Source organism: Trypanosoma brucei, chromosome 9 (genome assembly GCF_000210295.1).
Source record: "Trypanosoma brucei gambiense DAL972 chromosome 9, complete sequence".
In the NCBI taxonomy this organism is placed as follows: Eukaryota; Euglenozoa; class Kinetoplastea; order Trypanosomatida; family Trypanosomatidae; genus Trypanosoma; species Trypanosoma brucei.
In genome coordinates this window covers 1,449,385-1,473,888 of record NC_026742.1, presented here as the reverse complement: position 1 = coordinate 1,473,888, position 24,504 = coordinate 1,449,385, and the positions used below count along the sequence as shown (strand labels likewise).

General features: G+C 48.9%; 17 protein-coding genes across 17 annotated transcripts; all 17 read right to left on the bottom strand.

Moving 5' to 3' along the window:
• Positions 1-1,076: 1,076 nt before the first annotated feature.
• On the bottom strand, positions 1,077-1,808 carry TbgDal_IX6900 (Gim5A protein; the record flags this gene model as incomplete). The annotated part of the gene is made up of 1 exon (XM_011778578.1): positions 1,077-1,808. The coding sequence occupies one exon, from the start codon at positions 1,806-1,808 to the stop codon at positions 1,077-1,079; it is 732 nt and encodes a 243-aa protein (XP_011776880.1).
• A 212-nt stretch (positions 1,809-2,020) lies between these two features.
• Positions 2,021-2,998, bottom strand: TbgDal_IX6890 (hypothetical protein, conserved; the record flags this gene model as incomplete). The annotated part of the gene is made up of 1 exon (XM_011778577.1): positions 2,021-2,998. The coding sequence occupies one exon, from the start codon at positions 2,996-2,998 to the stop codon at positions 2,021-2,023; it is 978 nt and encodes a 325-aa protein (XP_011776879.1).
• Positions 2,999-4,232: 1,234 nt separating this feature from the next.
• Positions 4,233-5,549, bottom strand: TbgDal_IX6880 (hypothetical protein, conserved; the record flags this gene model as incomplete). Its single annotated transcript, XM_011778576.1, has 1 exon — positions 4,233-5,549. One exon carries the CDS (start codon positions 5,547-5,549, stop codon positions 4,233-4,235), a length of 1,317 nt encoding a protein of 438 aa, XP_011776878.1.
• A 328-nt stretch (positions 5,550-5,877) lies between these two features.
• On the bottom strand, positions 5,878-6,243 carry TbgDal_IX6870 (conserved hypothetical protein, unlikely; the record flags this gene model as incomplete). Its single annotated transcript, XM_011778575.1, has 1 exon — positions 5,878-6,243. The coding sequence occupies one exon, from the start codon at positions 6,241-6,243 to the stop codon at positions 5,878-5,880; it is 366 nt and encodes a 121-aa protein (XP_011776877.1).
• Positions 6,244-6,296: 53 nt separating this feature from the next.
• TbgDal_IX6860 (hypothetical protein, conserved) lies at positions 6,297-8,303 on the bottom strand (the record flags this gene model as incomplete). The annotated part of the gene is made up of 1 exon (XM_011778574.1): positions 6,297-8,303. The coding sequence occupies one exon, from the start codon at positions 8,301-8,303 to the stop codon at positions 6,297-6,299; it is 2,007 nt and encodes a 668-aa protein (XP_011776876.1).
• A 157-nt stretch (positions 8,304-8,460) lies between these two features.
• Positions 8,461-9,600, bottom strand: TbgDal_IX6850 (hypothetical protein, conserved; the record flags this gene model as incomplete). Its single annotated transcript, XM_011778573.1, has 1 exon — positions 8,461-9,600. The coding sequence occupies one exon, from the start codon at positions 9,598-9,600 to the stop codon at positions 8,461-8,463; it is 1,140 nt and encodes a 379-aa protein (XP_011776875.1).
• A 378-nt stretch (positions 9,601-9,978) lies between these two features.
• Positions 9,979-12,291, bottom strand: TbgDal_IX6840 (hypothetical protein, conserved; the record flags this gene model as incomplete). Its single annotated transcript, XM_011778572.1, has 1 exon — positions 9,979-12,291. One exon carries the CDS (start codon positions 12,289-12,291, stop codon positions 9,979-9,981), a length of 2,313 nt encoding a protein of 770 aa, XP_011776874.1.
• A 983-nt stretch (positions 12,292-13,274) lies between these two features.
• On the bottom strand, positions 13,275-13,712 carry TbgDal_IX6830 (60S ribosomal protein L27a; the record flags this gene model as incomplete). The annotated part of the gene is made up of 1 exon (XM_011778571.1): positions 13,275-13,712. One exon carries the CDS (start codon positions 13,710-13,712, stop codon positions 13,275-13,277), a length of 438 nt encoding a protein of 145 aa, XP_011776873.1.
• A 535-nt stretch (positions 13,713-14,247) lies between these two features.
• Positions 14,248-15,933, bottom strand: TbgDal_IX6820 (hypothetical protein, conserved; the record flags this gene model as incomplete). The annotated part of the gene is made up of 1 exon (XM_011778570.1): positions 14,248-15,933. The coding sequence occupies one exon, from the start codon at positions 15,931-15,933 to the stop codon at positions 14,248-14,250; it is 1,686 nt and encodes a 561-aa protein (XP_011776872.1).
• Positions 15,934-16,132: 199 nt separating this feature from the next.
• TbgDal_IX6810 (60S ribosomal protein L27a) lies at positions 16,133-16,570 on the bottom strand (the record flags this gene model as incomplete). The annotated part of the gene is made up of 1 exon (XM_011778569.1): positions 16,133-16,570. One exon carries the CDS (start codon positions 16,568-16,570, stop codon positions 16,133-16,135), a length of 438 nt encoding a protein of 145 aa, XP_011776871.1.
• Positions 16,571-16,796: 226 nt separating this feature from the next.
• Positions 16,797-17,216, bottom strand: TbgDal_IX6800 (60S ribosomal protein L23, putative; the record flags this gene model as incomplete). Its single annotated transcript, XM_011778568.1, has 1 exon — positions 16,797-17,216. The coding sequence occupies one exon, from the start codon at positions 17,214-17,216 to the stop codon at positions 16,797-16,799; it is 420 nt and encodes a 139-aa protein (XP_011776870.1).
• A 190-nt stretch (positions 17,217-17,406) lies between these two features.
• Positions 17,407-17,826, bottom strand: TbgDal_IX6790 (60S ribosomal protein L23, putative; the record flags this gene model as incomplete). The annotated part of the gene is made up of 1 exon (XM_011778567.1): positions 17,407-17,826. One exon carries the CDS (start codon positions 17,824-17,826, stop codon positions 17,407-17,409), a length of 420 nt encoding a protein of 139 aa, XP_011776869.1.
• A 227-nt stretch (positions 17,827-18,053) lies between these two features.
• On the bottom strand, positions 18,054-18,641 carry TbgDal_IX6780 (hypothetical protein, conserved; the record flags this gene model as incomplete). The annotated part of the gene is made up of 1 exon (XM_011778566.1): positions 18,054-18,641. One exon carries the CDS (start codon positions 18,639-18,641, stop codon positions 18,054-18,056), a length of 588 nt encoding a protein of 195 aa, XP_011776868.1.
• Positions 18,642-18,689: 48 nt separating this feature from the next.
• On the bottom strand, positions 18,690-19,724 carry TbgDal_IX6770 (hypothetical protein, conserved; the record flags this gene model as incomplete). Its single annotated transcript, XM_011778565.1, has 1 exon — positions 18,690-19,724. The coding sequence occupies one exon, from the start codon at positions 19,722-19,724 to the stop codon at positions 18,690-18,692; it is 1,035 nt and encodes a 344-aa protein (XP_011776867.1).
• A 290-nt stretch (positions 19,725-20,014) lies between these two features.
• On the bottom strand, positions 20,015-20,947 carry TbgDal_IX6760 (hypothetical protein, conserved; the record flags this gene model as incomplete). The annotated part of the gene is made up of 1 exon (XM_011778564.1): positions 20,015-20,947. One exon carries the CDS (start codon positions 20,945-20,947, stop codon positions 20,015-20,017), a length of 933 nt encoding a protein of 310 aa, XP_011776866.1.
• Positions 20,948-22,236: 1,289 nt separating this feature from the next.
• TbgDal_IX6750 (20S proteasome subunit) lies at positions 22,237-23,004 on the bottom strand (the record flags this gene model as incomplete). Its single annotated transcript, XM_011778563.1, has 1 exon — positions 22,237-23,004. The coding sequence occupies one exon, from the start codon at positions 23,002-23,004 to the stop codon at positions 22,237-22,239; it is 768 nt and encodes a 255-aa protein (XP_011776865.1).
• Positions 23,005-23,256: 252 nt separating this feature from the next.
• TbgDal_IX6740 (30S Ribosomal protein S17, putative) lies at positions 23,257-24,180 on the bottom strand (the record flags this gene model as incomplete). The annotated part of the gene is made up of 1 exon (XM_011778562.1): positions 23,257-24,180. One exon carries the CDS (start codon positions 24,178-24,180, stop codon positions 23,257-23,259), a length of 924 nt encoding a protein of 307 aa, XP_011776864.1.
• Between the last annotated feature and the right edge of the window lie 324 nt (positions 24,181-24,504).

Genomic DNA, 24,504 nt, shown 5'->3' with positions numbered 1-24,504 from the left:
CGGGAGTCCCTTCAATTTTGAAGGAGTCGAGGAGAAGGAACTAGAAAATAAATGAAAAGAATGTTAACATTGGCAAAGAGAAGACGCAAGGGAAAAAAAACTTCCATGCGTTGCGCTCTCACTGCTACAACAATTCATACGATCTCCCGTTTCCAGCGTTTCTTCCGTCCTCCTTTTCTCCACTGGAAATACACTCGCTGCACAATGCGCAACCACGTAACTGCTGACATTCGCCATTATTTAACTCTGCACACACACACACACACACGTCAGGACAAAAGCGGCTTCGTCGATGGTAACGCATAAATCCATAGAGAAATCTGTGGATAGCCCAACCTCTCTCTCTTTTGGTTTTTTTTAAAGTTTTTCTCTGGTGTTATTTCATGCATCTGATAAAGAGTGGAAGGAAATAGAGAAGTGGTGCTGAAACAAAGAGAAAAACAGGTAGATTACTCCCTAAATTAATTCACCAAGGGGTGGCACATTTTACAGTATTTTTTACTTTTAGATTTCCTCATAATAGCTTATTCACGCAAAAGAAAAAAGACAAATTAAAAAAAAGATCAAAAAAGTTACGGTCAGCTGCCGTATCCTTCCGCAAAGCACAGATGGGCTGCGTTACCTTCGAGGGAGAGTTAACCCATCGCCTGCGGTTAGCCACAAAAACATATAAAACTCCTTTCGCCTCTCTTTCACTCCCTGTTGTTGTCTGTGCTTACATCACTCCTTCTTGATTCCTCTATCTTAACCTTTCCCCTTGTAGTTTATGTGCTATTAATCTGCTTTCTCGTTTTCCATTCTCCTCTTTTTACAACTCCCTCCCTTTTTCTCCACCAACTTCCCCATCAATGCCCCTGCCGCTCACATATGACCAAAGCTCTCGCCATGCAGCCTCGATAACCATTACGCCGTGAAACGAATCAACGACAGTTCATGCGTTAGAGTAAGGAGAAAGAGAAAAAAAAAGCGAGAAACACCGAGAAAAAGAAATGCAATAAGACTCTCCTCCCCTTCCTTTCCTCATCCCCCTACCAAAAAAATATATAATAATAATAATGATAATATGACGGTCCTTTTCAATAGAATTCACACACAGACGCAATCAAACCCAACAACCCGCGCACAGTATTGCTGGCATGTAGCGGATTGGGTGACAGCGCCTTCACCATCACATGCAAAGGCACAAGAGGTCCGCTGGCATTAGCCAAAAGCTGCGGTTTGCCTTCAGGGAGGCATGTCAAGGCGAACAGGAAGTAGCACACCAACTTCAATAAATTTACAAACGCCCGTTTCAATTCGAGGTATGTGTAAGCTGGGACTTTCTTATCGTCACCAGCTCCAGCGCCACGGGACGCCTGCCGCGGCCTGAGCTTCACAAATAGGTACAATTGTCGAACAATGCCGAGCACCAGCGTGTACATCCAACACAGCACGGCAACTCCACTGAGGCGGTGAAGACTTTTGGGGAAAACACCATGACCCGCAAGTACAGCAGTATTTTCATTCAGGCAGAAACCAATGTGGAACAGGTGTGACAATTGATCAATCCGCGACGCGACCATATCACCAGTGGGTTTGGAGAGGGAAGTTAATGTTGGTTTTGACAGTGCATTTGCCAGAAGGGAAAGACGAGTGACGGCACGATACGCATCACCCATCCTCGCAAGGTTGCCGAGTGACAGTGCAAGAGATTCGCACCCGGCAGTCCTTGCAGGACCCTCAAGGGCCATCGGAAGAAACTGGACGATGGCCATCACCTTATCGCGGTTCCACGCATCACAGAGGTATGTATGGGCTTGAGCAGACATTGATAGTATTATAATTTACTTTCTTTTCAACTGTAGGGTCGGGGAGGAGAGAGGAAAATTTTTTTGAAGGTGTAAGTGAAAGCTTGAAATGCGCATAGTGATGGCACCACTTAGGAAAGGGGTGGCAAAGAATAACATCCAACCGTTTGCAGAGCAAAAGAGAAAAGTTTCTTGTTCGTTAGTATCGTACACGCAATACCAATAAACTTTCCTCACGAGTACCTTCCACGCATGTACGCACCACCGCTGTCGGCGATGCGCCTCTGGTACCATGGTCGCCAGTACGGGTCATTTATACGCTTTTCCCGGGTTGCTGCGTACGGTTTATATGAGTAGAATCCCAAACCAAAGCCACCAATGGAACCAGTGACAGTCATGGCAGTTGCAGCGGCTGCCATCCCCCACGATGTCAGTGTGGATGCGTGAAGTGCTGCAAATGCCGCTCCACTAAAAAGACCGCACGATGTTCCGCACACGCACACATTCACCCATGTCCTCTCCGGAGCAGAAATATCGCCAGTAATAACTGTAGTCGCTATATTCGTTGCAGATTCACCGACAACGACACCCACAACCCCTGCCGCTGACACAACAGTTCCCTTGATAACAGCAAGACTTACCTCGTACAGAGCAATATTTGAAAAGCTAACACCGTGGAGCTTGGCGTACATCTTGTCCATTGTTCGATAAAGGAAAACGGAGCGCCCTAAGCCGTAGAAGAGACCGGCCGTCGTTCCCACGCGAGTTAAATACTTAAAACAAAGCATTGGTCTGTCAATCGCGAAATCCAACCAGTGCAGCTTTAGGTTCTCACGAACACGCTCCTGGTCCGCAAGCCACTGGTTGTAACGTCGGTCACCCTCGTAATCATAAAGATTCAGCATTTTCCTTTCTTTCTTTTGTTGTTTTTGCTTTATCTTCTGGTCAGCGACAGTCATTTCCTTGTCGTAGTGTTTTACGATGCAATCAATCGAGTCCGTATCAAAAAACGAAACACGTCCATCACCTTTAGTCACGGCTAACTGATTTATTTTGGAGCGGTCAATCAACGACGTGGACACGGCGTGATCCTCATGGCCTTCAGTTTTCATATTCTTTTGCGCCACAGTGTGCGCATCAGCCGCATTTGGAAGTGATGAAATTATTCCCGCTTCAGCGCTAGTGTCATTACTTCGTGTGAAAAGCCACATCGCAAGTGGATGCTGCCTCTGCAGACCCAAACACACACACACACGCTGACACAAACCTAATTATCAGCTACTGAACTGGGCAACTACTCCACATGGTGTTAACGAATTGGCACCGTTTTTTTTTTTTTGGAAGACAGAAAGATGCACAGCGGGAAAAGAAAGAGAAAAAATGAAACATTGAGAAAATAAGAGAGGGGAGGGAAAAAACAAAGAAATATCAGAGGGGGAAAAAGGAGAGACATCAACAACACATGGTTTGGTTCCATGAGCGAATAGCAGTGGAAAACTTCTTTTCCCTTCCTCTCCTCCCCTATCAGACACTCAATGCCCACCAGGTTTTCCCATACGAACTAAGTGACAAACAGAAAACTCACATGTGTTTCTGCCCTATTTATGAAGGGAGGCGCCGTGAAACCCATAGGATATTCAGGGAGGTAAGGGAGAACTCTTGCAGTTGAAGATGGGGAGAGATGCTGCGGCTGCGTTCAGCGATGCATCTAGTGGGGAAGGAGAAAAAAAATGGTAAGAAATACGAATCACCTAGAGATACATGAACAAATGAAGAAAATACATAAGAGGGAAGGGAACAAAGGAAAAACGGCACCGCTCACCCCTCGTGGATACAAGAAAAGTGCATAAGAAGAGGTGTCTGTGTGTGTGTCCTTGAAATGGTACACACGACCAAATTTCTTGTCCCACTATTGACACCTCCAAAAGAGGGACGAGGAAAAAAACGCTTAGCATTGCAGGCGATCCCCTCCCCCGACCCCATCAATTACCCTTTTCTTACACGCACTACAGACCGCCATGTTCCGTAACTTCACTATTATATTTGTGACGTTTGACTGCACGTGACCAAACTGAGATAGGCTTTTTCCCTCACCTTTTCACATCCGCAAGCCTACAGATATATATATATGTGCACAAGTACACACACAAAAACGGTTTACTTTTCTTTTTACCCACCTTGTTCAAAAAATCGGTATTACAGCGCTGTAATGCGAAAACGAAAAGACAGGGGAGCTCGCAACTCGCATTTTCCTCACGCCTTAAAAATACGTGTACACACTTCCCAACAACTCTCTCTCCCTTATCCATAATCCTCACTCACCCTACCTACCTTGTTCCCTTCGTTCAACACGACGCTTCACCTTCGCTCTCCTTCGCCGTCGATCGCTTGCCTCCTTATTTATATGCTTCAGTATTCGTAAAAAAAAAAAACTTAAAATGTTTCTTATCGCATTGGGCGGGTTCCCTTCAACGGCGCGTGCTGCCGCGTCGAGCGATACATTTTCTTTTTTAGGGCTGCGTTCTGAAGGCGCAACTCCTCCAGCTTCTCAAGGTAGTTGGAATGCTGCTGTTGGAGATCGTCCATAAGCTCAATCAATTCCATGTCCTTGTTCTGTCTCAAATCCTGCTGCTCCTTGTATGTGGTTATCAACGCCGAGCCATATTTGGCAAGCCCAGCCTCAAGTGCCTCAATCACTGCGTTCTTCTCCAGCACAAGCATATTCTTCCGCATCACTATGACGCGCAGCATCTCATTGTTCTTGTGGAGCAAACGGTAGGTGGGGACTGGAATACACTCGCTCTCAGGCAATATCTTAGACACATCTTCAGGTTCCTCACGGGAAGCAGAAGGCACCAGCGCTGACTTGGGTATGTTGCGCTCGTACTTTTTGTCGAGCTTCATCTCTCGAAGGGACTTCATAATTACATCAAGTCGCGTCTGCAACTGTTGCTGGCGAGTCAGCTGCGCCTTAATAACGTTGTCTTGCCTGCGTGTTGTTGATTTCATCTCAGCAACAGAATCCCTGAGGTAGTCCCTGTCACTCTCCATATACGCCAAAGAAGCGTTCTGATTGTGCAGATCAAATACTGCCAGAGCCTCGTCAGTTTTGGCAACACTCTTTCGTAGTCGTACAAGCTGCATCTCCACTTCCGAGCAGTCACGTTCCTTCACACGAATGTCGTTGTACACATTGTTCAGTACAGCCTCCTGTTCCTTACCCTGTTCCACAAGCTCCTCCAGTTGACGGAGTGCCGCTTCCTTTTTCTTTATAATCCCCTGTGCAACACGCAGTTCCTTCTGCACAACAGCTTCGATGTTGGACATCTCTCTTATATCTGCTACTTTGCTCCGCAGGTCCTCAGCATCAAAAAGGAACTTGTCATGCCATCCAGTTACGTCCACGATGTGATCAAACGTCTTCGTTGCGTTGAGCAGAACGTTGGACCGCTCCTCCAGCAGTCGGTTCTGCGTTCCATTCTCCTTCTCAAGAAGATGGTTGCGCCGCTGAACAATTTTCAGCGTGTTCTCCAGTCGCGTGATGACCTCGAGAGCGTCTTCGGCGGGAATGTTCTCTGGATGGCTCTCAAGTGCGGACTGGTACTCGGCAATCTGGCGTGAGACGCTATCACTGTTGTTTTCTTCTTCGAGTTCCTGCAACAGGTTGTCGATGTGCTCAACCTGGCATGTGTACTTGTCAATGACGTCATTCAGACGTTCCAACTCCACTTGAGCATCCGAATCGGCGCTAACGTCAGCCATATCCTTCGGTTTACTGTTTTAAACAAATAACGTTCTATTGGGTTGTTTCCTTATTTTTCAGTCACCTTCAACTTTCCCCTCTCAAGGCGTACCAGTGCCTGATGTACCCGTCAACACTCCCCAACAACAACAAATACGGGAATGAATACCTAACTTCTTGTCAGATACCTAACACGAAGAGGGCAACTTAATGGCTTGTTTGTTTTAATACCTTTTTTTTCCTGTTTTCCTTTACTTTTTAGGAATCTGATATCTCGGGGTACGGTTACGTTTGCGGATGTATGACCTACCTCCTTCGTGTTAGTACTTTTGTGTAGTTTTATGCTCACTAAAAGATCTCCAGCTGAACAGGGCGGCAAAACAAACTCGGAGAAAGGATGTGGTAACAAAGACACAAGCAGTAAAAAGTACAAAGAGTGCACACTACACAAGGTAAAGAAAACCGCCCGTGCGACAAGGGAAGAACAAAAAAAATGTGGAGAAATACGCGAGCACGCCTGTCGACAAAATGACGAAACTTTGCGGACTCAAGGTCACGCGCTGCGCTAACACTCCCCTGAAAAGTGCTCGAGTGTACACACACATACACATGAAAACACTCCTGCACCAGGGTCCCCAGCCAAGCCCAACAATATATCCGATGTGGGATACTCTCAAATATATGTACCAGATTCATTGACACAAGTGACTGCATGGAGTGGGGGAGCGCATGGAAAAACGCAAACCTGCACACCCCACCAATATCAGTCAATCGACCAACTCGCCACCGAATCCAACAGCAGGCCGCGGCCAAAATGTTAGACGCTTCCAGCGGTTGAACAGAGAGGCTCGTTGTTTCTCTCGCCGAAGCTCAGATAAAATACTTTCGGAAAGGTGCACACGGCGGCTATCCTCATGACGCTGGCGCCAGCGGCGAAAGCAACCAAGCAAAACCACCAACTCGCGGAGCGAATCTGCAACGCACAACATCATGCGATTACTCTTCACAACTGCCGCCTTGCTGCGCCAAAACATAAATATTCGTCTCTCCGTGGAGGCGCACATCCTCCGGTGAATAACACGTCGCGCCACCCGCTGCCACCAGTGTTGCATACACCACCGTCTTATGTGAAGATGGTGGAAACGAATTGCGGCTGCAGAACATCGCCAAAACACGAACGGACGCCGCATATAACGGCAACGCCGCCAATAGTCCGCATGAACGGAGCGCACACGGCAGAGGAAGCGGTGCCGCCACTGTCTCCAGCACTCTACCATTACAAACGTATCCAATCGTCTGCGTCTCAACGCCTCCAACCACATCTTCATCGCACCTAGGCGTCGTTGGTAAACAAAAAAACTATCGGCTACCCTCCTGGCGTATAGGGAACGCCACTTCGAAAAGACGAATCGCTTCAGGCATTCCCGCGCTATTTGCCGTGCACATTGAATTTTGAGTAACATGAGCCTTGCTACCTGCGGCTCTACGTGCACAACCAACAACTGTTGTTCCCTTGGCAGGCAGGGGGCACCCAAGTCAATGTTCACCAGCGCATTGTATCGACGAACAAAATTACTCCACGCCCGTTTCATCAACGATTTATTGGAGATTAACTCTGCCAGTTTGCCATCCAACCGGTACTCCGTCTTGTTTTTCCAGTGAGCAAACACACGGTTTTTCACAACGAAAGCACTTGGACGCCCATTGGGATATGCAACAGTCACAAATGTGTGCTTCCTGCGCATATCAGCGGCTCGCTCCTCTAGATCGCGTATGACCCGACGCGTTTCGAGCCGTTGAAGCCACTGCACGAAGTATCGCCGCAACCTCCGCAACAAAATAAAATTGAAGGCCTGTCGGCGCACTAAAAGACCATCACGGAAGATCTGTAGGTGTTCTCTCATTCGACGGTTACGCCAAGTAACGGCACACCAATGACCCACCACGTAAGTGATCATCTGACGTCTTCTGTAGAAAGAGCCAAGCGTATATGTGTTCCATGCACGCACGACTCGGCGTAACAAATAATACGAGAAGCGAAGCTCACACTCTTCGTTCAATTGCTGTCCACGGACAGCAGCTAAACGAAAACGAAGAAACACCGCAAGTTTAATGGCGCGCTCCCTTGCCGTCTGCAACAAAAGCAAGGCGACCGAAGGGGTATATTCATCCCCCTCCTGTCCATCACTCATAGCAGTACTCGCACCCTGATGTTCCTCCACCGCACGCTGCCGGGCCGCCTCCAGTGCCGCACGGTAGAAGTCTCGACTCAGTTTCGCTTGGTCAACTGCGACTGCACGGCCTCTCTTGGTAGCAGGTTCTGCAGTATGTCCTCTACTGTTATTGTCACGCGTTGCGGAGGATTTAACGCGAGACAACTCCGCAGAGGTGTTGAGGCCGTTGACACTAGAAACTGCTGCCCGAGGACGACGCTGTGCGATGTGTTGTAACACAGCGCGCAGCATCAGGAAAGTCATCCTACCAACGCGTTCATGTGCCTCAACTAGGCGTTTCCGCAAACCGTTAAGATCAGCATCCATACACAACCAGGCACGTAACGAGTTAATTCCCCTTCCGCCCACGTTCCCCACCTCTTCGCCACCCCGCTGAGTGTTTTCGCACTCTTTCCTCTCCTTGCAGGTGAACAGGGGTTCTGGCTGATGTCGAAGAAGATATTGAACAAAGTACAAAAGGAGGTCGAGAAAATAGAAAGATAATGAATGTGATGGGTAAATATCAACAAAGACAAGCGACAACTGCAGAAGATACCCCATACGGCACTCCTCGAACCACACTGGGTTCCAAAGGGGGAACAGGAAAAAAGAAGCGGGGGTGATTTTTGAAGCCGCTGCGCCAGACGCTGCACCCGCGTGTGATAAAGGAGAACAGGAAAAAAAACATGACTCAAACCCTACTCCACCCACTCAAACATCAACTGGTTGCTGCTGTGACTTGGTGTAGAGGCGGGAACACAACCGGAGCCGAGAAACTAACTTCACTGCGCAGGGACCGCCATCCAACAATCCACGACGGGGCGCCCATGAAAGGAGTGGCGTCTTCCGAAACAACGTTCATCCTGTACACGACAACCCGCGAGGGGGAGGCGTTACAGCCCATGCCGATCATGAGATGCGGATCAACTGCAATAATTGTGCCGGGGCCGATCGCATCACCGCCCTCAATAGGAACTCCCACAACGCTACTATCGAAGTTAAAGCGCTTTAATTGTTCCGGGATGTGTGTTTCCATCGGAATAAAGGGCATCCAGAGGTCTCCAGGAGAAATACGCGTGATGTACTGCTCCTTCACAAATCGGTGAGACCCCTTTAGCACAAACAGAGGCATGGTCTGACTGTCAGGTTGATGAGTAAACACAAGTAGTGACACACAACTCGTGCGACTACTATTCGTCTTCACACCAATCGTCGGAGCCGTACAGTGATACCCAAACGGGCTGCCGTAGGGTTCCCTAAGCATCGGTGCATCGCTAAACAGAACCGGCCGATCGACACCACCAACATTTGTTGCAACACCACCGATCAGCTCCGCGAAGGACCTATCGCGCACGATATGCTGCAAATCTTTGTTCGTCATCCAAACATTGCATCGGTACTCATTGATTGCCCGCAGCATCTGGGGGTCGTTAAATATCGTTGCCTGGCACCCCCTTCCCGACATTTTGGCAACTTCCTTCGTTAACGCCTCACTCAGTTTCCACAATTCCTCCCCGCTGAGGTCCTCTTTTTTCCGGCCATTTAAAACCTTGGCGGCGACTTCCGCCAACCGCCTTCGCTGCCGTTTCTCCGCCCGGTACTGGCGTAAAATATGCTTGCGTTTCCGCAACCTCGCCATCACATTAGTGTAGAGAGGGTCCGATAACTTCCCCTTTGACTTTAACATGGACTCAATATCGGGCATATCAATAAAATATCGAGAGCGGGCAACCGTTGAAGCGATAAGCGCCTCCCGCAGCGGCCCAACAAGGGATGGACTGAGTGCGTTGGGCAAAATAGCATAGCCGTTTTCAAGGTATTGCTGCCGCGCTACGAAGGGAAACGGTTGGCGTCTCATACCTCATAGAACTGTCCACGAAAAGCCCCAAATGCCCCCTACTTCAATACCGCTCCGTATCGGTACTTTGTTGAGTCAAGCAAGTGAAAGAACAACAGGTCATAGTAACAGTGAAACAAATGAAGTATTTCGGAATTATACCATTGCCGAACACTGTCAATGGCCCAACAGCAGTGTTAACGACAGGTGTATCGAAACAAGTACTCTCCCCGAATAATAGGTCAAAAAAAAGCAGACGAAAGCAAGGAAAAGATGTGTTCATGTTCCTCAGGCATACGGAGGAACCGATTTGTAGAACAATCGCCTTTGTGCCCTTCCCCCTCCCAGTACAACCACCCCTCTTTCCAACCCTTCCCCTTGTTGCTGGCCCTCCCTCACTCAACCCTTGGGCAACGTATACAATTTGGCCTCATTGACCGCAAGCTTGCCCTGTGCAACGAATATCTGCAGAAGTCGCCGCATGTCATCGATGCTGCCCTGGAACTGGCCGAACATCTTCATACTGTTAAAGATGTCACTCGCCCCACACGCCTCTCTGGCTTTGAGCATTGCCTTTAGCATGGAGAGCAGCATGTTCATCTGATCAGGTGAAAGACCAGCGGGCTGCTCCTCGCCCTCTTCAGCGTCGTCAAAGGTGAAGTTAGACGTAGACACGTAGTTCGTCTGGACCGATAAAGTTTTGTTATCATCCGCCGACAATAGCACAGACGGAATGAGATGGGAAATACGTTGCTGCAAAACCTGTGGCTTAACACCCATGCGCTCTGCAACCGCAACTAAGGGTGCTGGAGCATCCACTTCAGCTGATATGTCACGCACGTATAACACAATGGACGCAGAGAACAGCGACAGATCGTACGTAACAGCCACAAACCTGGATGCAGAGACTTCTTTCTGTTGAAGTTCCAGTGTGACATTTCCGTGGGAAAGAACCCACTCAAGTCTTTGGTTCGCTTTTAAACGCTTATATCCCTCCTTGGCGTCATCCATCGCAGATGCAAGTTCCGGGTGAGGGTTGTACTTGTCAGGTATAGGTTGTGTCTCTCCGGCGGGAAGGCATGAAGACAACTTGGGCCACGATGTTGTAGAAAGGACATCTAGACTCAGCGGCCAGTCCCTCCGCGACTCCACCGAAGAAGTCTTGTCACTGGTGGCACGGCCCTCATGCATTTCTCCTAACTGCTGCGTGTAACGTCGAGACGCCTGAATGTCCCGAATCATAACCACGCACGGTGCCAATACATCTTCACCGAACGCACACTTCAAACGCTCCAACACCTCTTCCTCCGCTGACGTATCAAAGTTGTGCATCGGTTTTCCTAGAAGCTGGGAAGCTAAAACCTGTCTATATTCTTCCACGAGTGAATTCACGCTTATCGTGGCGAGTAGTACACGCAATACGTCGGGCTTCTCATGCAGCGAAAGAGAGGACTGCTCAGTGCCGGGGAGTGTGGCATCCCATACGCCCTCGAAACTATCACCATTATCGAGCGCACTACCAGTGCTTGCATAGTTACGCAAGTCAATGTTTAGTGTGGAATCCCCACTCGGTTGCGTCATCGCTTGTACGACGGCAGATACGCAGTCTTTACGCTTTTTTAAGTGCTCTAACGTATCTCCAACAATAGTAAAAATCATCGAACTCTGGTCATTTTTAGGTACTAGAACACAGAGTGAATGAATGGTGCCAATCAAGATAGCCAATATGTCCTCCGTGCGTGTGCCAGCCCGGTGAAGGCGCGAAACCAGCATCCACTTTACCGTTTTAATTAACCCATTTCGCAGTGTGTCATCTGTGCAACGTTGCAGACAAAAGCGAAGATCTTGAAGGGTTGGCGTCGAGTCTGGGTACTCGACAACAACATCCCAAAAACTGGCAATCCGCTTCTGGCCATAACTGACCAGTAACAGCTGCTCCAAGTCCTTACACCAACGGTTGACCTCAGAGCGCTGCTCGGAGTCATCTGGATCAGGTGACAGCGCCATGCGCACAAATACATCCACCACGTCATCCTTCCACTGCATATACGACTGGATTCTGGCCACGGTAAAGTCGTCGTCATCCAGCGAGGCAATGCGGTCCAGTGTACAATTAACCAAAACAGATTTCCACAATGCCTTTATGTCTGACGTGGAAGATAAAGTAAGGTCATGAAGTTCTTGTAGCACCTCGTCACACGAGCCGTCAACAACACGCGTAAACGAGTGCGCCGAACCGGCTTCCTCAATACTTTTGAGAACTCTGTGGCCGTGCAATTCTAGAAAACTAAGCAGCTCTTTTTTCCCCGGTGGGCTCTCATCTGTTAGAAGGTCCGGCTGAAGCAGGTGACACCGCAATGATACTGTAAAGAGCGCCACTGACTCCTCACTATTTAACCTTCCGCACCAATCACTAATAATCGCAAACGTTTGTTGGTAGCGCTCGTGTAGGTGTCGCAGAGCCAGTGACTCCCTGCCGCTGCACATGTCCCTCTGATACTCTACAATTGTTGTATCTGCAAACACCTCGAATACTTTCCGTACCAGAAGTTCGCCCGCTGCAACATTAAGTGGTGGTTTTGATAACACAGCCAAAGACTCATTGAAACGATACTTCACAGCGACGTCGGGGTACTGGAATGCGGAAACACCATCGCTCTTTACGACCTGCAGGACGCCAACAAGATTGGCAAACGCCTCATCTTCTTCCATACTATTTCAACTCACTGGACTCAAAGGCAAACAGTGGCAAAAAGCTGCGTAACCGAACGAAATGAGGAAAATTAAATATTTAAACCCTCTAAAGAGAAAAAAGGGCACAAAGAGGTTAGCAAGAGCTAAAAATGGCACTGCTTGCACCTCTTGAATGCAATATTTATAAAACACGGTACACACTGCAGTAATTATACAGCCTCCGTTGGACCAGGAACAGTAAAACCTTCAGACGCAACGCTACATCCTCGCCGACAGCACAAAGGCAGCCAAGACAACAACGAAACTGCGCATTGTTGGCAAATGTTCGCCATCAGTCACAGCAACAATCAGCAACAGTTCAACCGAGCAGCACACGTTGTTCAGTCTCTCTTTCGGAGCACCTTCAAACACATTGATATTCCATTTGGGTCACAATATAAATAAAAAGTAAAGAAAATATTAACCTTTCATGCAATTGTTAAATACCAGTTGAGTCCACACTACCCCTACGGGGAAGGGGATGCGCCTGCCCTTCAATGCCCACACTACAAACACAGGCAACTCATCATATTTCCAGATACATACATAAGCAACGTACCACATGCGGCAACACTGGCAGTTCACAACTGCGTTGAAACCAAAGTTAACTTTGGCCACAGTGCATTTAACAATATTTGTTTGGAGTTGCTCTTACAGCGATGTCACTCCGCCGTCACACGCCAGCAACAGCACCATTCAGCATGGTTATGAACGCTGAAGCAAAAACAATTAATAGCAGGGACGGCCGAACATCACCTGTCATCTCCACACACGCAACTCAATCTACACTAACCTACGGCATGCAGTAATGGGGAAAAGAAAGTATATGGTCAGTGTACGGTGAGTTCACAGAAAGCACTCAAGAGACAACAGTACACATATGCTGAACAACGTAGACTCAGTTAGTACAACACAGACACAGAAATGAAAAAAAGATTGCCTCAGTGGACCGTCTGTCCACATCACGCCTGTAGCACCACAGCACCACCAGCCTTGCGGATCTTCTTGTCGGCAAGCTTGCTCACCCAACGGGCCTTCACAATGCACGGTGCCTGCAAGTGGCCGTTACCAAGCAGCTTCGAATAGCCGTTGGCTAGTAGGTCAATGACGGGGAGGACTTCACCCTTCTTGGCCTTCATGGCCTCGTCCTTCGCCATCAGCTTCGTCAGATTGTCCAGGTTGATTGTTGGCTTCCATGTCGTGTTCTTCTTCTTGTGGTAGTGATTCATCCCACACTTGCCAAAGTAGCCGGGGTGGTACTTCCTGAAGTTGATGCGGTGATGGTGCTCGCCACCGGCGTTACCACGACCGGAAGGGTGCTTGCGGTGCTTGCCGACGCGACCATAGCCGCAGAATGTCGAGCCACGCTGGTGGCGTGTCTTCTTAAAGCGGGTCGGCATGTTGAAGCTAACATCATGAAAGTAAAAGGGAAAGGGGGGAGAAAGACAAGAAGATGCACGTAGCAGCAACGACACGTTGATTCAAATTCTCCACACCTTCACACACATATCTCTCGTCTGAAGGATATAGCAATTAACACTGATCAGAACAGAAAGAAGACCATAAATGGATCCGTTATAGCAATACCTCACGAAGCACATAACCCTTCGCCACGTTGTTTCTTTTAGCCTAAACGTTACCCTACCTCCTCTTAGTTCCATCCTTTCTCCTTCGTGTTATCGCTTTCATTTCGTCTGTTCGAGTTTGAGTAAAGCAAAGAAAAGAAAGATGCGCAATGTCCGAGGGGGAGAAGTCGTTGTTTCTTTGACTTGTTCGTTTCACTAACTCCTTCGTCCCACATCCTGTTGTTGATATCCAACACTAACGGCAGCAACCCAAACATCAGTGGCGCCACGAGCCCTTACCATTATTCTCACAGGGATCTCACCCTATTCAGCACACTAATTATGCGGTTGTTCCTACCGCAGCAATCGATTACGACTGACGCGCCACAATATTTCTTCCGGCATTGATGAAGTCGACCTTCAACCGACGGATTCTTGAAGACATAAAGCACCACGTAACAAAGCCACCCATTGTGGCAGAGGTAATGGAGAAGAGAAAGAGAAACACGAGCACTCTGGTGCTCGACAGAGTATCATTCAATCCGCTTGGCAAAGACACAGAAGGGGCTCTGAAAGACATGCAGGAGTCAGGAAGCTCTGCTTCCCTATCCAAAAAATCAACAAAAGAAAAAACGTCGTAAATGTACTTGAAACGACGGTGCCCTCCCCGACAGGTGGGATCCACAGGGTTGAGCCATGCGCACGCCCGTTTGTGGTACTGAGACGGCAACAAATTTTCCTGCGCAACGAAGGGGTGGTGAGCAAAATATGGGGATGTTCCGATACCTTCCACAATCATTCGCAGTAACAAGTGGTGACCACCCTCTGTTGTATTCTCGAATGCGTTCACCTGCTTTTCCGTCCAATACCACCTCACACGAATACCGGACACAGTAGCCGCCCACACCTTGCAATTAATCCCACGCACTTTTTGGGTACCGATGTAGACAGGTACTGCATCAACAGAGTTTAGCATGAGCGCACTTGACGTTCTCGCTGTTACGTTGATGCCCAGATGAGCTTTTCTGCAGACATCAAAGTCCTTAAAAAGGTAATCCCGGAGATCTTTGGATAACGGCGACTTCAAAGTCGAGCCCACTTTCCTTTGTTCGCGAAAATATGAAATCTGGTACTTTCCCAAGGTGTACCAATCATACACTGCCACCTGCCCACCAGAATTGGGGACACTGGTTACCACAGTTGATCGTGAAAATTTTTTGCTCTCGCTAAATTGCTCGCTGACCGTCCACGTCCTCTTTTCCTCAGGCGCAATGACCTGGATGTAGGCACTGAACTCCGGGGGGAGTCGCGGCATAAATTTACCGTCCAATTGGTTATTCCCGTCGTCTTCCCCAGCACTGTGGTTCCCCGCCTTGTCATTCAGTTTCGTGCAACTTTCCGGGAACTCGAACGAGGACATATTCAAGGTGTCCTTGCTGAAATCAAAAAACGTAAACGAAATTTGGTCTCCCTTTGCGGACTTCAACAAAAGCTTCACAGGGAACTCATCGACCTCGTCATGGTTCACGGTCCACGAGTTCAGCACATAGTACTCGACAGAATACGTCTCCACGGATCCGCTGCCACCATACTCAGAGGGAATCTTAAGATTAAGCGGAAGCGAATACGATACTAAGTCTAACCCACGATCCAATAAGTCGGTCTGATTAACTGTATAATTGTTAGCAGCAAGTATGGCACGAAGAGAATCCCACAAGATAACTTCGCTGTTGTTCCCAGGATGTTTATTCACTTTACAGTGTCCATCCACGCCAACAACTGCGTATCCAGATTCTGTGTACACGTCCACAGCACCACCACCCAGAGTTAACCAACTAACCTTGAGGGGGTAACTTGAATTTATATTACCGGAAATCATTAGGTTACTCAGCTTCGTCGCATCAGGTTTCGAAGCAGAACTCGCTACCACTTCCACTTTCATAGTGACAAACCCATCCATAGCAAAAGGCTGATCAGCAACAGCACCATTCAGCATGGTTATGAACGCTGAAGCAAAAACAATTAATAGCAGGGACGGCCGAACATCACCTGTCATCTCCACACACGCAACTCAATCTACACTAACCTACGGCATGCAGTAATGGGGAAAAGAAAGTATATGGTCAGTGTACGGTGAGTTCACAGAAAGCACTCAAGAGACAACAGTACACATATGCTGAACAACGTAGACTCAGTTAGTACAACACAGACACAGAAATGAAAAAAAGATTGCCTCAGTGGACCGTCTGTCCACATCACGCCTGTAGCACCACAGCACCACCAGCCTTGCGGATCTTCTTGTCGGCAAGCTTGCTCACCCAACGGGCCTTCACAATGCACGGTGCCTGCAAGTGGCCGTTACCAAGCAGCTTCGAATAGCCGTTGGCTAGTAGGTCAATGACGGGGAGGACTTCACCCTTCTTGGCCTTCATGGCCTCGTCCTTCGCCATCAGCTTCGTCAGATTGTCCAGGTTGATTGTTGGCTTCCATGTCGTGTTCTTCTTCTTGTGGTAGTGATTCATCCCACACTTGCCAAAGTAGCCGGGGTGGTACTTCCTGAAGTTGATGCGGTGATGGTGCTCGCCACCGGCGTTACCACGACCGGAAGGGTGCTTGCGGTGCTTGCCGACGCGACCATAGCCGCAGAATGTCGAGCCACGCTGGTGGCGTGTCTTCTTAAAGCGGGTCGGCATGTTGAAGCTAACATCATGAAAGTAAAAGGGAAAGGGGGGAGAAAGACAAGAAGATGCACGTAGCAGCAACGACACGTTGATTCAAATTCTCCACACCTTCACACACATATCTCTCGTCCGTGGAGTTTGTGGTTTAATACAAAGTACGTTCCCCCTTCTCAAACACTTGGAACAGGACTAGGGGAGAAAAATTAAACAAATAACGGAAAAGGCGCCGCAGTGAGACCTACACGATAGCTGGAGCGTGGGTGGAGATCTTTGGCCAAAGCTCAGCAGCCTCCTTGGCAACAGGACCTGCTATGCCGGAGCCCTTCATTTCACCCTTTGGATTCACAATGACGCCGGCGTTGTCTTCAAAGTAGATGACAGTTCCATCCTTGCGGCGCCAGCTTTTACGCTGGCGGATGATAACGGCGTTCAGCACTTTGCGGCGAAGTTCAGGTTTACCCTTTTTAACAGAAGCCATTACCATATCGCCCAGCGCAGCGGCAGGCAGACGGTTAAGGCGGCCGTGATAACCCTTCACGGAGATGATGTAAAGGTTTTTCGCACCAGTGTTGTCAGCGCAGTTGACAACAGCGCCCACTGGGAGGGCAAGAGAGACGCGGAACCGGCAACCCTTGACGTTGGCCTTGTCCTTTCCCATTTTCACTTAGGCACCCTAGTGAAAGCAATGAAAGAGGAGAAGGGAAAGAGGGGTTTGGCAAACACATCAACATGAAGTGTGTCTTCCGCAAAAGAATGTTAACAAAGGTGAATAAGAATGCTGATGAAAAAAAGAAGAACACAAAAAAGAAAATGTAACGGTTGTGCTAGGATTTCTGGGCCCCCTTCAACTACACGATAGCTGGAGCGTGGGTGGAGATCTTTGGCCAAAGCTCAGCAGCCTCCTTGGCAACAGGACCTGCTATGCCGGAGCCCTTCATTTCACCCTTTGGATTCACAATGACGCCGGCGTTGTCTTCAAAGTAGATGACAGTTCCATCCTTGCGGCGCCAGCTTTTACGCTGGCGGATGATAACGGCGTTCAGCACTTTGCGGCGAAGTTCAGGTTTACCCTTTTTAACAGAAGCCATTACCATATCGCCCAGCGCAGCGGCAGGCAGACGGTTAAGGCGGCCGTGATAACCCTTCACGGAGATGATGTAAAGGTTTTTCGCACCAGTGTTGTCAGCGCAGTTGACAACAGCGCCCACTGGGAGGGCAAGAGAGACGCGGAACCGGCAACCCTTGACGTTGGCCTTGTCCTTTCCCATTTTCACTTAGGCACCCTAGTGAAAGCAATGAAAGAGGAGAAAGGGGGTGAAATGAGGAGGGTACAGTAACAATACAAAGTGAAACGCAAGCGCCCCTCCGTGAGCTGCGGCACATCTGCGGGAAAAGGCGAGTGGAAGTTACAATGGAAAGCAACTCGTGGATAGGGAACGCAGAGCAGGAACAATACGGTAGCCGCCGTTAAATATGTAGAAAAAATCTACCAAACTCAATATGAATCTCTCCTGTCGATATTGATTGCGGTGAATTCCCGCAGCTCCCTCATGGAGGGCATATCAAGTCCGGTAAACCGCCACCTTCTGTCGTTGGCCTTCCATTCAATGGAGCGCCGCTCATCCTCAAATGCGGGGTTAAGCGCCTTCACCGTATCGTGGCGGAACACGCCGTGGTCCGCCAGCCACAAGTGGAGGGATGTGAAGACATGTTCCTGTGGTATGTCACGCGATTCTAGGATGGCTCCCACAATCACAATAGGAACCAATAGAAGGGGGAAAAAGCGAAGCCAGCGGTAGGTCCCATAAGTGACCATACCCACCCGTGACCTACGTTCCTCAAACGGCATGGGGAAAACACGATTCACCGTCTCAAGGAGACGTGAATGACGCGATACCTCAGCCTTTGCGCGCTTTACCCATAATTGCGACATACCTACTGTTCGTAAATTTTGAAGAGCTGACAACAGTGAAACTAACAAAAACGAAACACGTATGAGCCGGGTGCAGCAAGGAAGGCACGAACGGGAGAAGGTTAATCCGCGGACGGTGGAGCCGGGGGGCAGCACTACAAAGCTACACATTTAATTTTTCTTTTTAAGAACATTTTTGAAGGATAGTTCGTTTGGATATCACGATAACGACAACCTCACCCTTGAAAGGTCCGCAAATATCTGCTTTAGATGTTCACATTCCCTACAGACATCACGCAACTGCCTCCTCAACGATGCGCCAGCAGCCTCCTCATCACGAAGGCGCCTGAGCAATGACTTGTTTTCCTCGCTGAGAGCATTCCATCTGTCCTCAAGGAGAGAACACATTCCCTCCGATAAACAGAGTTGCCGTCGCAACGATTTTACGACAGCGGGGACCTTTGGCCCAGCTGACGCAACAGGTTCTCCACAAGCAATATCAGAGGCGACCACCGTCTGGTCATGGCAAGGTTCTACCTGACTCTCAACTGGTTGCTCGCGGAGTACATCAACGGCTTCTACTGATGCTTCACTAAGTGTAGCCTCACTAGAGGGGGGCTCATAATCATCGACACACTGAGGAAGGGTACGAGCAGCTCTGACAGTTTCGGCACTGCATCCCCCACCAATCGCCCGAGCCTCCGAAGTCCTATCCTCAACAGGGAACCGACATCCTTCAACTACGATGTTCCCTTCAGTTTCCTCCCCGGTGACACACCCTTCAGGTTTGCGTGTTTCGTCAAGAAGGGAGCGCCAACCCTGACGATAGTATTCCACTTCATCACATAACATAAGAGTACGCTTCCTGTACTCCTCGCGCTCGTCATAGGTTGTCTTTAGCCGTTCATGTAGGGTTTTGAGCTCCTCCTGCATCACCTCATACCTGGCACACAACCTCGCGACCTCAGCAGTTTCTGTTTTTGCGTCTAGCGCAACAAACTTCCGAAGCACGCGTAACTCTTCTGACAGTCTTGCCTCGTGGTCACGGCGTTCAGCTAACTCACACAGAAGCTCTTCACATTCACCCCTGGCAGCGTTAAGTCGGTGTTGAAGCACTGGGATTCGTCTGACTTGTTTCAGTTGTGACTCTCGAATGGAGAGACGGCTAATAATGCTAGCCTGAATGCGTACCTTTCGTTGGAGTGCGGCATTCTGCTCCTGGAGCCGTGCAACCTTATCCTCCAATGACGCCATTGGGGAACGGAAAAGGTGGGGTCAGCACCTCCTAAACGGCTCACACGTAATAAACAAAAAATTCAGCCGCAACAACACGGGCGCATGTTCGACAAAAAAGTGGGGAGGAGGATAGCGATCGTCGGGAACGAGGAGCAGGCAATTTGCACAGTTTACTCTAACCGGGGAAACAGAAACACGTTGTACGCAACGAGTCGACACGCATGCAAGAACCATCCCAAACCATCCCATGGTCAAAACGGGCACGCCACTAGCGACACCCACTCTTGATATCCACAATGGTGGAACTGTCACGAATCTACCACGTGATCGCGATCAATTCCTGCACTAACCATAACCTCCTCCTTATCATTCCGGTGCTGAGATTCGTTCCGAAAACCAAACCACGCGTAAAATGCATCGTCATCAAAATTAAAGTAGGCGTTTTTGTTTACGGTAATCATCTCACCACTCTGAATGTCGCGTAACGCCTGCATAACAAAGTAGTTTTTGTCCTTTGCAACACTACACCTCGTCTCCTGCGCAAGCCATTGGAGCATATCGTCGTCTGGATAACCAATTGCCGCATTGGGGTTGGGAGAGTGGGAGGCGAGATCAATAACAGGCACCATACCGATGATATCACCGCCACCTGACTCTACAAAAGGTGAATTTTGAAATTCAGGGTGCCCCGTGCCACCAACCTCTGTGTGACTCCAAAAAGGTATGCCATGCCGGCGGAAGAGACAGTACGCATGCCGGAATGCTCCATCAAAGTCAGTTGCCTGACTCCCCGAAGCACCCCTCAGTGGTGCTGCCATTTCTCTATAGCCCCTCGTCATCTGTCCCGCATCAGCTACTCGACCAATAGGCATATTGTGGTCCACCGGTAGAACATCCAAGTAGCTCCGAATACCCCGCGGTTGTCCAGTCTGCAACGCCTTCGCCAAGTACGCTACAAATGAAAAGGACCCAAGGGTAAGATCGTCCCAAAACTCAAGCTTGTTGCCATGACTCGCTGGAGAAACCTTCAGGGGAAACGATAAATCATTAGATACTGTGAGTAAACTCAATGTGGCGGAAGTAGGTACAACGGCAACAAAATCGTATGCCTGTATTGCTTGCGTCGAAACAAGTCCCATTCGTGTTGTGTGAACACGCTGAAACATGCGACATCCCTTGAGAACAGCCCACGTGACAAAATCCAGCATCTGTGGGTCACATCTGGCCACCCGCACCTTCATTCCGCTCCTCCTGCGGTGTAAAATAAAACAGAGCGGACCCTCGACAGGAGGAGGGCCGATACGTATTCCCTTTAAACACGGGAATGAAGATGACTAAGTTAGAGTTTGGGAAAGAAAAGGAGGGAGCAGCCACTACCAGGAATTTGCCGTGGTTGTAAAAGAACTTTTGGCACCATCCGCGCCGAACGTTCCATTATACAACGATAATAACGGGGTGGCCCTACATTCTGCAAACCAGAAAGCAAAGCGAGCGTATTTTTCAACAAGGGAACGTTTGCCACTCCATCCATGAGGCGGTGACGTAGAACCGTTTGAAAAAGTAAAAGGAAGATGCTAACAACGGCAGTTATGAGAATGAAGAAACAACAACGCCCATCGCTGGGAAACGTAAAAATAAGATAGAATAATTTTAATCAAACAGCTTTCAGAATGTTTTCACACACTTCAAACGCACAGATGGGATGGCCGCTTCAAAACGCCGAATGAAAAACAACAAAACTCGTAACCTGTGTCTCGTAATCCATTTGAGCAACATTGTCACAATCCGGTGACCAAGAACACACCCCTTCAGCATCAAAAAGCTGTGCCAACCGTTTTTCCAGTGTTGTGTTTACACTGCTTGGGGCTTGGCCCTAAGCAATCAAACAGGGCAGTTCTTCCTTCCAGCAGAACAAGTTACCCGCTAATCGTCGCTATGGTACGTAAATCCCCTTTCAGAACTTTTCTACATGCTGCGTAGCGATAAAACTACGAGCCAACTCTCGCGCAGGTCATGTGATAGCCCATTTAAGACGACTACCTAGAGACTACCCAGTATACTGACCTGTACATCTCCAAATAAAGCCCCCTATTCTTATTATCACCCTTCCTTCGAAAAAAACTGCTACAACAAAGGGAACAACCTCATAAAAAAACATATATATGGTCCGTGGCGAAATCAGTGCACACAATAATCATTAGTACCAACAAAAATAGAAGCATCACTGCCGCTGGAAGATGGAGATTTGGCAAACCTGAGCTACTTCGTCAGTTTCACTAGAAGAGGCATAAGAAAAATAATAACCACACTCTTCATTCTTCCTCATCCATCCCGCGGTTTTGACCCCCTTCACATCCTTACCTTTCCTTCATCTGTTTGCTCTTTCCTCCCTCCCCCCTCCTCTGCACTCCCCATCCACAAACGGTATCTGGGGCTTGGTTTGGTTGGGAGTGGTCGTCATTTTTTTCCCCCTTCTCTCACTCTTCGCCCCGCACACACATATACTTCACTTTCTCCGTACCTCCTTCCTTCACTCCAATTCGGTGATTGTCACCAACTGGCGTATTTCCTCACGAAGAACAGGAGTTGTACCAGGGGGGAGCTTGATGTCATGTTTAGGATACTTACGATCATTGGGTTTGTCGTACCCGATAAGCATTTCCGTCTTTGCCTTCGTGATGACACAAAGATCTACCTGCGTTCCGCTGTAGGGATCATTGAAAATGCCCTTGTGAATCGCTGAAACGACCAGCTGTTTCGCCTCTTCCAGAGTAAGGTTCTCTTTATAACCCGTCTCCAGGGCTGCCATCGCCGCAATGCTTCCGCTGCCCATTGCAACAAAAGGAAGGCGATCAGTGCTGCCGTGGGGCGCCACAGTTGCCAGGAAAGCACCACCTACATCTACACCACCGAGGACAAGTGCGGCGCTCACATGTCCCTGGTATCGGTACAAGTGTCGCTTAAGAAGCGTCAGCGCCTCACTCACACGTGATTGCTTGCCGGTCCCAAGACGGTGAAGTGTCAAGTTGGCAGCTGTCATATTAGTTACGGCCTCCGTATCCGCGGCGGTTCCGGCCCCACAGCACATTATGTTGGGTGCCATGTAGTGAATCTTTTTGCATCGCTTGTCCGCCACAATAGAACCTTCAGTAGCCCGCGTATCGGCGCCTAAAACAACACCACCTTCAAATACAACTCCTACAATGGTAGTGCCAGTCTTCAATGTCCTTGGTGGGTGCAGGCCTTGCTGCTCAAGGTTTAGGTTACGCTGGACGTTTTCAAATGAGAACCCTGTCATTTCCGCACGGGGAGCGCTTCTCTTGTTGGTGTACGAGTATCTTCCCTTCCTTTTCTGACAGAAAAATGAGAAGATTTCATAGAAGGGTGAAAAGAAAAAAAGAAACAATCGACAAAAACAGAAGTTCAGCACTGCGCCTCCGGAGAAAGAATGTGCTAATCATTTGCCTTTAGCAGGCCCAAAGCCCACCGCATGTACTGATAGCTGAAAGAGGCGAAATCAACTAGATAAAGTCAAGGAAAGAAGCAGCGACTAAGGAGACTTCTTAAAGCTCTTGAAGTCATATTTCTCTTTGGGTTGCAAGTTCATCCAGTAATCGTCTCCCTTCTTGTTTCGTGTATCTTGTTCCACCTCCGTGTACTCCCCCCGATCCAGTAGCGGCGGGCTGTCACTCGCATCCAAGGCCGCCGCTGCCGGAGCATTGGGAGCAATCATATTATTTGCGTCTTCAAACGTTACGGGGTCTGCCAGGCGATTGCGCGGTTGGTCCGGTGTTGGTCCAGAGAACCTATAGGCGTCCTGCACATGCTCCTGGATGGCCGCGGCAAGCTTCTCCTGGGTACCCTCAGTGCTCGTCAAATTGAGCTTTACAATTCGCCGCGACACCGGATAACCGAACAACGGAGGTGGAACAGCCTTTAGACCAAGCTTTAACCGCTCTCGGCCTTCAACGTTCGGTTCCAAAATACTAAAGACATAGTAATGCTTGTACTTAGATATCTTCCTGCATTGCTTGATGTGAACCAGATCGCCCTCAACGCAGGCCAAATCTTCATCGTGGGCAAAAAATCGTTTGGTGCGTGAGACGCGCTGGTTAAACTTGGGGTAGTACACCATGTGATTTGTGGCTACAACCGCCGTTTTGAGCATACTCGTACCTACCACATAGCCAATTTTATCTGAACCTTGCCTGGGTTGATTGAATATCAAGGAAGTTAGGTCGTAAGGCCAGGGCATACGACGCGGCCGCTGAGAAAGCACTCCGGTCATTGACACTGCCCAGTGATGCCTAGTCCGGTTAGGGAACGCATTCCGCTTGTATTTCTTGATGAAAACTCGGTGGTTTGCATTATGTGTGTTCTTTGTGCGAGCCCCACCATACATCAACACACACCGTTGTCGATGTTCTGTCTGAAAGTTCCACCAGGGAAACGCTAAGAGTGATCGCCGAAGCATCTGTAAACCAAAACTAGGTGACGATAAGGGTCAATTGGGTTCCTCTGCACGTTTCTTACGAACAGGGAGACCGCTCCCGTAGTTACTTGAAGCTTCCCTTGGGGAGTTTATCTTGCCTCACCCCTCTGTACACTACCTCCACCGCTTGTTTTCCAAAGTGGTGTGTGGAGGGGTATGGAAGGAGGCAGAAACGGCGGACTCCTGTGATCAAAGCCTGCCGACTTTGGATGTGAGAACAGAGGGCTAAGGGAAATAGAAGTGCAGTTTGAATCAAAGGTGCTAGCATATTGGGCCCGCAGAGGGCAAAGAAGTGCGACAGCACAA